This window comes from Neofelis nebulosa, chromosome 1, assembly GCF_028018385.1.
Source record: "Neofelis nebulosa isolate mNeoNeb1 chromosome 1, mNeoNeb1.pri, whole genome shotgun sequence".
Classification (NCBI taxonomy): Eukaryota; Metazoa; Chordata; class Mammalia; order Carnivora; family Felidae; genus Neofelis; species Neofelis nebulosa.
The window spans coordinates 161,520,177-161,532,482 of record NC_080782.1 but is presented as its reverse complement, the minus strand read 5'-3'; the positions used below and the strand labels follow the sequence as shown (position 1 = coordinate 161,532,482).

At 52.6% G+C, this 12,306-nt stretch overlaps 1 protein-coding gene across 8 annotated transcripts in view; it reads left to right on the top strand.

The window, feature by feature from the left end:
- The window catches only part of TMCO3 (transmembrane and coiled-coil domains 3), a 49,646-nt gene extending 37,758 nt beyond the window's left edge, over positions 1-11,888 (top strand). For 5 of the 8 annotated variants that reach the window (XM_058741862.1, XM_058741827.1, XM_058741843.1 and 2 more), the window contains 5 exons: positions 768-963; positions 4,568-4,718; positions 8,620-8,699; positions 9,503-9,754; positions 11,696-11,888. In XM_058741862.1, the coding sequence (XP_058597845.1) occupies positions 768-963; positions 4,568-4,718; positions 8,620-8,699; positions 9,503-9,754; positions 11,696-11,809 (793 nt within the window). In that variant the 3' untranslated portion in view covers positions 11,810-11,888. The remainder of the gene's footprint in view (positions 1-767; positions 964-4,567; positions 4,719-8,619; positions 8,700-9,502; positions 9,755-11,695) is intronic. The other 3 variants (XM_058741872.1, XM_058741879.1, XM_058741889.1) reach the window with 2 other exon arrangements.
- Positions 11,889-12,306: the final 418 nt, after the last annotated feature.

The following is a 12,306-nucleotide window of genomic DNA, read 5'->3' as shown; positions in this document are numbered from 1 at the left end:
TGTCCACTGTTGCCTGACTGCAGTGATGAGTTCTCTGCCAGTAATCAGATCTGTATTCTCCCATCGAGAACTTTTAAGCCAGAATTTTGGACTAAATTGTTTCCTTAATGTGATGGAGAACTAAGTTTCTAAAGACTAAACTGAAATAAGTAAAAAGTACATACAAACAGTGCCTTTCTTCTGAAAGTCTTCTGGCTGGGATCTTAAGAATACGTTCTGAGATGTAAACAGTGTATTCTAAAAAGAGTTTAGCACAGAATCCTGTTCTCCGTTAGACATGAAATGCGGTCATGTCCGATAGACACGAAATGTGGAGTTCTGGCTTGGGTGACAGACTGTTTTGCCACAGGTCACTGGAGTTCTGTGGCCATTGCTGAGCTGCGGGGTGATGATTGCCTCATGAATTTCAAGGGGGTCAGCTTAGATCCTGGCGAGGAATGTTATTATCAGCCACTGAGTGAGATGTATAAGCTACAGTCGTTATAACCTATGTGTAAGGTGTATTGCTTTAAAGTATCTATTGCAGAACAACCCAGTTTCCATATTTGATTCAAATAACTTAATTTGAACCAAGTTATTTAGAACTAATGTGATTTTTAGGTTTTATTTTAGTATCTGTAAAAATGTATGTGATTTGGGAAACTTACTTTGTAACATGTCAAAGATCAAATTGGAAGCCCATTCATTTTGTTGGGTTTCAGGGAAATGTGGAGGTGAAATAATGTCCCTTTTTTCTCTCCTTCTCTCCTTCTCTCCTTCTCTCCTAGCATTGTCATGGAGACTCTGCGGATACTGGCTTTGGTGGGTCAGATTCTTTTCTCGCTGGCCGCGGCTTTTCTCCTGTGTCTCGTTATAAAGACTTACCTCATTGGACCGTATTATCGAAAACTGCATATGGAGAGCAAAGGGAACAAAGAAATCCTTATCGTAGGAATCTCTGCTTTCATCTTTTTAATGTTAACGGTAATCCTCAAAATGCCTGTTATTTACATACTCTGACCTGTAATCTGTTCACTGAGAGCTTATGATCCGTCAGTTCTTTATCTTGTCACTTCATTGGTAGTTAAAATAATTCGAAACGCATGGCATTTTTATTTTATGCACAGTTACTACACTGCCCATGAATACATACCCAGTAGACTAAACCCGTTCACTCTCAGCCTCTTGAGCCCTTTGCTGAAACGGTACCTCAAGCATCGCACACAGGCAAGTCTAGGTGGCCTTGAAAACCACAGTCTCCAGCGTCACCAATGTTATGCGGTCTTAAACTTAAAAACAGCTCTGTACCTGAAACCAGAATAACAGTTTAAGACAATTTTTACTTCTATTTGGTGACAACAAAGCCGGTCAGCAGTATAACTTCTTTCGCCACAATGTGAGAAGTTGAAGATGAAAATAAAAGGTTCGTTTTGGAAGCAGCCTTCTCCTTTAAAGGATGTGCTTCTGAGGGATGGGGGGGTATGCTGTTAGACCCCCACAGACAGCTGCGCTGCTCACCACGTGCCCCTGAGGAGGGAAGGCGGGTTCACACAGAAGCTCCCACGTGAGTGTTCCTAGCAGCCAAACGCCACCCAGATGTACTTCAGCAGGTGCCTCCTTCTGCCGACCTCGGTCCGTCCACACCAGGGAAGGCCGCCCAGGTTGGAAACAATTGTACGTGAGTCTCCAGAGAGTTCTGCTCTGCTGAGCAAGAAAAGCCAGTTCCAGAGGTTGCATACTGTATATTTCCATTTGTGTGACATTTACGATGAAAAATTTCAGAAATGGAGGGAAGGTTGCCAGATGCCAGGTGTTAAGGGGTGGGGGTAGGGGGAGGGTCCTTGTGACAGAAGGTTGTATGTGTCTTCACTGTGTTGCGTCTGTATCCTGGCCGTGATCTCGTGCTCTGATGTAGCAAGATGCTGCCACTGGGGGAGCTGAGCAGGGGTACGTGAGGTCTCTGTGGTTCTTAGAACTGTAAGGGGTCAGCTCTTACCTCAAAACTGGAAAGGCACAGAAGCTACTTCTTGTGTAGGATTTAACTGCCGACTAGTGTTTTGTAATCTTGGGAGACTAGGATTTGCTTCTGCTCAACGCTGCCCGTGTGTGTGACTTATTTAATTTTTTTACATCGCTTTCTCCATTCTGGACTATTTTTCTCTTTAAAAATGACATCCAGCAAAATTCTTCTCTGGATGACTTCCATGTTGTCTTCCCAGTGGCTATACAAGTTAAAATAGTTCTCTGTTTGTTCTGTTTTCTTTCTTCGACACTGTTTCCTGAGCAGCAGCTGGGACCACCCGGCATGCTAGGTGCTGGCATCCTGCACGACAGAGAGTCTAACAGCTCAGGCTCCGCTGTTGCAGTGCGTTACCCCCCCCCCCCCCCCGAGCTCTGTTGTAGGCATGCGTTAGCCTCCGGGTGAGCTCTGTTTTTAACATAGGTTTGTTTGTTTGTTTATTTAAAATGTTTTTATTTATTTTTGAGAGAGAGAGAGGGAGACACAGAATCCAAAGCAGGCTCTGGGCTCTGAGCTGTCAGCACAGAGCCCGACGTGGGGCTCGGACCGACAAATGGTGAGATCACGACCTGAGCCAATGTCAGATGCTTAACTGACTGAGCTGCCCAGGCGCCCCAGCCATTTTAACCCTTTTGAAGTGTACAATTCCGTGGTTTTCAGCATATTCACAGCACTGTGCAATCATCACCACTGTCTAATTCCAGAACATTTCTGCCCCCCCCCCCCAATCCACATCTCCGAATCTTGCCTGCCCTCCCCCATTCCATAGTAACCACTAACCTGCTTCCTGTTCCCATGGATCTGCCAGGGTGCCGGCCCCTCTGATGTGGTACGACCTAAAGGGTTTGTCTGTGCTGGGGTGCGTTTCAGGATTTTGCTCCTCTCCTGGCTGAAATCCCATGTCACAGAGATCTCAGTAATATCTGCCAGCCTGTAACTTGCCCTTTGATTATCTCAGTGGCATTTTTTGATGAATGGAAGTTCTTCCTTTTAATGTATTCGCTAGTTTCAAATTTTGTGCAGATAGCACTTTTTATATCCTGTGTAGATCTTTGCCTCCCCCGGTCCAGAGGCACCCGTGTTGCTCTCCAGCACTTCCTACTCTGCTCTTCTCACCAGATCTGCGTCCATCTGGAGGCATGTGGACAAGGGTCCGTGTTGCCATTACGTGTTTCCACATCACATGGCGGTACAGGGTCACCTCGTCAGAAGCCACAAGCGTGAGCATGTGTGTATGTGTGTTTGTGTGAGTGTGCATGCATGGGTGTATGAGCACAAGTGACTGCATGAATGTGAGCATGTGTACCCGAGTGTGTGCGTGGGCGTGTGCACTAGTTTGCATATGAGTGCACGAATGTGAGCTTGTGCACGTGAGTGGGCAAGTGTTAGTACAGGTGTGCATGTGAGTGCATGGGCATGAGTGTGAGTGCATGTCTGCATGCGTGAGTGTGGTGCAAGTGTACATGTGGGTGCATGAGCATGAGTGTGCATGAGTGTGTGAATGTTAGCATGCACGTGTGCATGTGCAAAAGTGTGTGGATGTTAGCACAAATGTGAGTGTAAGCAAAAGCACATGAGTGCGTGTGTGAGTGCATGAGTGTGCCTGTGAGTGTCTGAGTCCCCACTCTCACCTTTGTGGCCCGCCTGCTCTTACCGGTAGTGTTGTGCCCGGCAGCCTTCTCCGGATTGTCGGGCTGCGTTCGTGTGTCCAGCACCCATGCGAGTTTTGGGATCGGGCTTGTCAGTTTGCACCCGCGGCTGCAGGGACTCTGGGCCCTTCGAGGGAGAGCTCGCGTGTTGGCGGCTGCGAGCCGCTGGCCTGTGGGCATGTGCTCTGCACGTCTCAGCCCTCGTGCGTGCTTCACAGCAGAGATTTGTGGTGTGACAGACGTGTGTTCTCCTGGGGGACTTGTCCCCATTGCTGGGTGTGGTTGGTGCTATTGTGAACCATGTTTCTTTGACGGTTCTTTCTGTTGGCTGCTCTCTTCTGTGTGTGGTTTTACTTTCTCAGAGTGAAAAACGTCTACTTCTTTCCGGTTGTTTTGTGTCACTAACACCTGAAGCTTTGCGTTTAACAGAACTGTCATTAGAAGCCCGAGTGCTAGCTCAGACCACGTCTGGCTGGCACGGATGCGCTGGCACTTCCCTCTGGGGCCCTGTGTTCTTGGGGCCTCCCTCCCTCACTGGAGTGTCCTTCTCTAAGTGCTTTCAGTTGGAGACGGGAAGAGTTTTTACATTAACACATGACTTAATGCCATAGTTGGGCTGTTCACTGAGTCCAGGTAAAGAAAATCTATCACAAATATTTAAAATAAATTTTAAAAACTATTGTTCAAAAATTTGAATGATTGTTTCAAATATTTAAATTTTTTTCTCCCTGAATGGCGGGTTCAACTAATGTTAGCTTCCTTGTGTGCATCTCGGCTCATCCCCACAGAGGCCCTCCTGGAGACGTGGAGATGGGCCTTCGCTGTGATAGTACAGCTGCCTTTGGGCATGAACCCGCCCCTGAGCGGAGCTGTCGCTGGTGCGCTGGAGAGTGATGTGCGGCCCTTCCCTCCCGCCTAGGTCACGGAGCTGTTGGATGTGTCCATGGAGCTGGGCTGCTTCCTGGCCGGAGCGCTTATCTCTTCCCAGGGCCACATGGTCACCGAGGAGATCGTGTCTTACATCGAGCCCATCCGTGACTTCCTGGTTATCATTTTCTTCGCCTCCATAGGTAACCTTCCTTGTTTACGTCAGGATGTTTGCAGGGTGTTAGACACCCGCATGGGACTTCTGCAGCCTGTTTCTGTACATATTTCTATTTATGCAGCAAGAAGTTGCCATAAAAATTGGGGTCTGCGGAGAAATCTTATTAAAAAGAGGGAAAGTTTGCACTTGGCGACATTGATTTGCTGACTGGCTGCCATGGTCTGGGGGTGCTCAAATGCCCTCGGGGGAGGGTGAACCCCACTTTGACTCCACGGGAAAGGCACAGGTGCCCAGCAGGTTAGCGAACTTAAAGGCAACACCCAAATGAGACATTTGGGAGGAAAGGTTACTGTTGATACCAAAACCTCGAACTGCCGTGTCGCGGTGCGCTGCTCTAGAAATGCCCCTTGGTCGAGGAGTGTCTCCATCGGGCATGTCCAGCACAGCACCGCCTTCTGCCCAGAAAGCTCTAGCACTGCATCTATACCCGCCACCGGCTCCATGCGACCCCAGCAAGGCTGAGCGCGTCAAGAAGCACATCACAAAGTCTGCAGGGAAACTGAGAGTGGAGCACAGAGAGCGGGGGCCGCGCGTCACTGCATAGCTGCTTTAGTGACAGTGCCCTCGCTGTTCCGAGAGAGGGCCCACTTGGCCTCCTTTCCCGTCCACCCCCCCCCCCCGGCCATCTGTCCTGTGTCTGGTCTGTCTGTCCCTGTCCCTGTTTGTCTGTGTTTCTGTCCCTCTTGCCCACCCCCTTCACTGCAGCTCCTTCTAGTGCCAGGTGGGCTCCGCTGTGCTGAGTGCTGGGTGATTACCTCCACCCATCGTTCCCCCAGAGGAGTGCTCGTGAGGTCGACAGGCACGAGCTCCCCTGATCAAGTTCCAGGCCACATTGTCCCGGGAGGACCCATCTTGCTGACACGCGTGTCACTTGTGTCCTGCCTGCAGGGCTCCGTGCAGTGTGTCCTGGCTAGAAATGAAAATCCCGCAGGCGTGTTATCTAATAGACAAGCTTGCTCTACCCTTCCTCAGGTTAGGGCTCTTGACCTGCTGAGGACTGAGCTATCAAACCAGGCGACAGCCGCACGTGTTTTGCTTTGGTTCTTCACACCCAGTGTTGTCAAGGGGGTTCAGGCGACTGTCCTGCCCCCGAGAGGCCTGTGCACACGCAGGACCTTGCTTTTCCACTGCTCAGGACTGTCTGTCTCAGGCTCTAAGCAACACTAAAGTGGACCATTTGAGACTATGTCTTTCCTTTTCTGCATTTTTGTACCTCAGTGATGTTCACGTGGACTGGGTCCCTGACCCCCTGCCCTATGGCAGGCCCTGCGGAGTCATGAGACCCCATGGAGGGCCTGCCGACCGCAGTCAGTCCCGGGCAGGGGGAGCGACCCTGGGATTCCAGCAGCACCAGCAGGAGCGCCGAGGGCCCCGGCCCAGCTCTGAGAAGAGGCCGTGTGTAAACAGCGTGAGCAGAGAGGGGCGGCTTGGGTCCCAGAGTGAAGGAGGGCCCCCCCGGCCTGGGTGCAGAGGTGGCATCCAGCACCGGCGCCCTGGAGGGGCAAGGCCTCTGGCCGGAGACCCCAGGGGCGGAGACCGGCCTCTTCTCAGCAGTGTGGGTGCCCACCCTCACAGGACAGAAAGGCCCTAAGCCCACGCACGGCCGGCAGGCGGGCAGGCTGTTAGCCTCTGTGTCCTCCTATGGAGCCTGCTCCTCACCCCCATCCGTCAGGCACCCAAATCACACGTCCCTGAAAAACTGCTGCACCCATTACTTTGTATTAACAAGGCATTGGAGCCACGACTCAGGCTGCCAAAATGGATGCCAGTGTCTGTGCGGCCCGAGGGAGCCTCTTTATGGCCTTCAGACAGCTGCCTGCTTGCTGGGTCCCCATGTGGCCTTCCCTGGTGTGCAGTGTGCCCGGGGACAGAGACAGAAGCGGAGACCAAGACGGAAAGACAGAGGAATGGAGGCTGGCGGGGACTCCCATGTCTCCTCCTCTTTTTCCCGGCGCAGTCCTGCTGGGTCAGGCGTCTACCCTGTGACCTCACGTCATCCCCTGCACCCCCTGGATGCCATCTCTGGGTGCGCTCACATGAGGTTATAGCCTCAGCATGTGAATTGGGGGTGGCTCGGCCGTGGAAGCTCCAGAGGCAGAGTCAAGTAGGGCCGGTGAGCCTGCGTGGCCCCCATGCCATCCTGCACGACCACCTCAATGGCTAATTCCCGGGCCCTTCTCGCTTTACAAATGAAGCCAGTGACCTTAGTTTTCTTGTTACACACTTTTCAGCAAGGATTTCATTCTCTCCTTGGGTCCCCCTCCCTGGGATGCAGAGAGGAATTCATAAGTGGGTACTGCCCGTTCCTCATTCTTGGAGGTGCCCTGGAGGCCATGGGCACATGTGGGGTGTGATGGCTCACGTGCGAGGTGACCACGTGCCACGTTCTCATTCATCCCCCAAATGCACATCTGCAGATAGAGGCCGGGAGGCGTGTGATGGGTGTGCAGAGCCTGTCCTGCTGTGCCATCCCAGGGACACCCTCGGCACTTGGTGGAAACGCAAATGATGAGTGGCCATAAGCAGAAAAGCTACAGGGCGACTGGTGTGCCCTCTTGTCACCAGTGCACATGGCAGTTGTGCCAGCGTGGATTGGGTCTCTGTCCCTGAGCATCGTGTGGTCCTGTGATGATCCGTGTCTCCACCCTCAGAGTAGAACACCTCTGCTGTCTGGTTTGTGGGCCTGGGCTGGGTGCTCCCAGTGCAGCTGGGGCCTGCAGGGTCCGCAGCGCTGCACCATGTGCCTGGCATGGGACCCCACTTATCCTCGGGAGAGGGGAGGCCCCTGAGCTTTGAGGCAGGGCAGTGACACAACCACGTCCTGGGGGCGGGGGATGCAGGTGAGCAGGGACCACCGCTCCCTGATCACATCCATGTGATGGGCTTGGTCAGGTGTGTCCCTCCACGTTGTGGGCTTGTTTCCATCGGGGGTATGTGGGTGACAGCTTGGCGAGTATGAGGAACACAGGTACAGCCAGAGGTGGTCTTGGACTCACGGCGTAGGAGGGCTGGGGGTCGAGGACTCGGGAGACAGCTCGGTAGGAGAGAGGCCAGGTGTGCCCTAGGCAGTCGTCGGGGCTCGGGGAGCACTGCGGGTCTGGGAGGTGGGGGCTGGGCAGAGCCAGGAAGTGGAGGAGGAGGCTGGGGCTCCGGGCAGGTGCTCGACAGCAGTCCCCAGCACTGTGCTAGGGGCGGCCTGGGCGGGTGCTGCTGAATTTGGAGAAAGAGGAAACCGTTCTTGGAGCAAATGGGTCCTTACTTCTATCTGTATCTCTGAGTAAAACAAGTAGACGCATGGAAGGGCCACATGTGTCATGACATGGGGTCTGTGCGCTCGTGAGGAGAAGGCCCAGTTAGCCCTGAGCTCCTCAGGGATGGGGGGCCGGGTACACACCGGTCCTGCCTGGCCGCTGAGTAAAGAAGGGCCCACCAGCACCCGTCCCTCGTCTCGGTACTGCAGGCACTGACGGCAGCAGGAGGAACATGTACGGCAGGGCAGCCGGCAGCCATGTGGCCAGGATTCCTCTTCTGTGGCTTCCCCCCCACCAGCCCTGGTTTCTAGGCCCCGGGGGTGTCTGCATCTTGGACAGAATGTTTTCACAGAGGAAAGCAGACTTCGTGGCTGCTTGCTGTCACTTTTTGCCGAGTCCTGGGAGAGAAGTCTGGTAGAGGGAGGCACTGGCGCCCGGGCCTCTTTCCCCACGGTGAACGCTGGCATAAGCCATAAACACAGGGCGCCGCACAGTCAAGCTCACAGGTGCCCTTGTCCATGCAGAGGACATGAGGAAGCCTGAGGGTCGTGGGCTCTGCTGAGGACGGGCCGTGTAGTCCTCCGAGAATGACCGTGTCCCTCCTTCCCTGCACAGGCCTCCACGTGTTCCCCACTTTCGTGGCGTACGAACTCACTGTTCTGATGGTCCTCACGCTGTCGGTGGTGATCATGAAGGTACTGATTCTTCTTTGCGGTAAAATTTCTGTCATGTTGGTTGTATGTGACCCTGAGTCTGCGAAGCGCATCACGGCCACTTACCCGGAGCCCCTCCCCTCGCCCAGCAGTCTGTGAGCTGGGTGAGTTAGGACCAGGCCGTCGGGTTTGTTTTCCTATGCCTGTCTCAGAACTGGGCATATTGGGAATTGGGAGTCACAAAAGCTGGACCAGGAGAAGGCACTCTGGGCGGCCCATCTCCACAGGATCCTTGCTCCTGGCCTTTTCTCCCGCATGAGTCCAAAGACCCACAGGCCAGTGAGTAGCACGTACACATGTACATCTTGTCGTTCGTGTGTTTTGAAAGTATCGTTGTGTTTGTACTCACTAAGTGAGTGGGCTATCAGGAGAAGACAGGACTCGGGAACACCAGGTGGGAGAGACACACAGGGCAGGGAGTGCGGGACTGGGCGCAGAGCCCCCTGCCTGTGCCAGCCCCTTGCAGACCACAGTTCCCTCACAACCACAGATGATTGAGTTGTTAGCATTTATTTTAGGGTCCGATTACCTGTTCAGTAGCTGCCTGGCTCTGCGGATGATAAAAGTTTATTTCAAATATTTCTACTGGAAGGAGTCAGAATCCCTGTTGGGCCTCCAGCCCCGGCTGCTCCCCTCTAGCTTTGCTTACAAGAGAGAGACCATGCTCTCATTGGAAAGTAAAATTCTTTCTTGAATGCTGCTGACTGGTGTGGAGGGAAAGCCTAGTTAGCTGCCCGTGAACCCAGACCCTTGATTGCGCATTTTTCAGCCTGGTCTCATTTCAGACACTCTGTGTTCATTGGGTGCCTCTGCACATGTCCCCTCGGTGTCAGGAGGGCCCCCCTCTGTTTTCTGCGTGGCAGTCAGTAATGCGGATGCTCTTGCAGTTTGCCCTGGCCGCCCTGGTCTTGTCTGTCCTCCTGCCGAAGAGCAGCCAGTACATCAAGTGGATTGTGGCTGCGGGGCTGGCACAGGTCAGCGAGTTCTCTTTTGTCCTGGGGAGCAGAGCACGCAGAGCTGGGATCATTTCTCGGGAGGTGAGTCCGCACACACCCTCTGTGCGTGTTCAGGGTGCCCTGTCCTTCACACCCCCCATGCTGGCATTTGAGCACCTTCCCTGCAGCTGGCGTGGGTCTGGGGGGTCTGCCTCTGGGCGGCTGTGGAGGTGGGGTCCTGCTGCCTCTCACACGGGTGTGCAGGTTTGGGGTCAAAGTCGCCAGAACTGTCAGCATGCCCTCTGCAGCAGAGACTGTGAAGTCTCTGTCATATCTCTGGCAAAAAGAAGAAAACTAAATCTTAAAGCGCCATCGCCAGTTTGCGTATTAGTAATGGCCTTGGGGCACGGCTATCAGCCAGGCCGACGGCCGCATCCTTCCTGATGCACGCGTGAGGAGTGTCACCGCATCTTGGGTTTCACGCAGAAACCATGTAAAAGGCACAACTGGAACGTTGTTTTGTGAAGGTACCCGGTTGGTTTAGGGGTTTTTCTTGCAAAGTACATGGCAACATTTGCCCACTTGTAAAAGGGAATGAGAGTCGCTGTCAGAAGTGCTTCTGATGAGGTCCCTCCTCCCCCTACCACAGTTTTAAGCGCATGCAGCCCTGGGCCTTCTGCGCAGCTCCTGAAGGTGAGCCCCCCACTTCCCATTGGCCTTCTTCGCATCTGTCTCTGGTCCGTTCATCCTGGGCCTGGCTCTCTCGTGTGCCCTGTGCTGGCTGTGCACACGCCTGTGTGCGTGAGTTCCTGTGCACACCCACCTGATCCTGTGCGCTTTCCTTACTTTCTGTCCAGTTTTGTCATGTGCTCTTTTCAAACTGGCCGTGAATTAGAACTTGAGGAGTATCATCTGATGACCCGTGCTTGTCACTTTAAATTTGGCAAGCAGGACGTTTGTGTTTGGCTGTGGTCTGTGGGTGGTGGCCCCCCACCCCAGGGGTAAATAGGCCACGGTCTGTTGTCTGCCACGACAGGAGTTAGTGTCCTTCAGGACAGGGCCAGATGACCAATTCAGTGTTAGCCCCAAGTGGTCTGAGGACAGGTGATGTGCTAACTAGGAACGTTTCACAACTAAAGTAGAGAGTCGCTGTTTGAGTAAAAGCCAGGTGGATGTTACAGGAACTTTGTTGTTGATGCAGGGATAAATGTCGGGTGACAGCGTAGAGGGAGCCTGGACCCCCTGCTCTGAACGGGTGGCTCTCTGAGAGATAGCCTGTGTGCTGTGGCCGGAAGACCACACACCTTTCACACACTCGCAGCCGTGGGGACCAGCTCACATCTGTAGTTCTCAGCTTAGAAACACTGTGGTTTGTACACATACAAGTTCATGAATGGTAGTTCCTACTTAAACTTGATTTGACCCTTTACCCTTCTGCACCTGTTTTCATTTTGCCCTTTCTGATGCCTGTGCGAGCATGTGTGAACGTGTGGGGCTGTCCTTGAAGCCAGGACAGGAGTCTGCCTCCTGCCCTCAGTCTGCTGCCCCCCTTAACAGCGAGCACCCCTCCCTGGGGAATCCTGTTGCCAGTAAGGCTCGCCTCACCACGTGACGCCCCCAGTATTAGCTTCTGCACACCTGCTCCCTAAATTGGGCCGAATGAATGTGGAAGTTCCTCTTAGTACCTGTGACCTGCTAGTAAACTCTCAGGATTAAAGTTGTCTCCTTGTGTCTGTGAGTGTGAGGAAGACAGGATGAGTCTAGATACTGACACCGCTGTGGAAGAACGAACTCTGCACAGGCTCTGTCCGAGACCTGTCCTGAGGCTGTGTGCTCCCCGTGAGAGCCCCCAGGGGGTCAGCCCGAGTGTGACCCAGTGTGCACCATGATGCATCATCTCAGGGCACCTCACATCCAAATCTACCGGTGCCTGTGGCCATACAGGGTGTGCAGGTGCACCTTGGTCCTGAGTGTGACCACCCCAGCCTTACCTGTTGCAAATGTACTTCCTAGTCCTGAGTGTGACAGTCTTACTTGTTGCAGGTGTACCTCCTAATCCTGAGTGTGACCACCCTCAGTCTTTTACTGGCCCCAGTTCTGTGGAAAGCCGCAATCACAAGGTGTGTGCCTCGGCCAGAGAGACGGTCAAGTCTTTGAGGCACCAAGAGAGTACACAGCTTCGGGAGCTGACCCCCGTGTGGAACCGGACACTTGGGACACGTCCAGGACCACACGTCCCTGTTATGGTTTCGAGACTTCCAGACTAATTTGTTACATTCAGTTGATCATGCACAGTATATAATACACGCTGCCCCTTATGGATCACCTTGACTGTTCTGCCTGGATGTGCCTTTTTTCCTGAAGTTAATGTTAACTTTCTATTGTCAATTCATCAGTTCATGATTTTTTGGTAAAAAAAAAAAAAAAAAAAAAAAAAAAATCAGAAGGGTTTTTATTTATTTAGCTTTTGTGTCATAATCTCTTGGTCATTATTCATGATTAAACATTTCTGTGATGTGCAATTTTAATTCTAGCAGTGAGTTTGGAAAGTAAATTTAATCCTTACTGCCTGTGATTTCTAAAATGACAAATACCTTCTAAGTGTCTATTTGTTTTTATTACAATAATTTTAAATAAAACACTCATGTCATTTT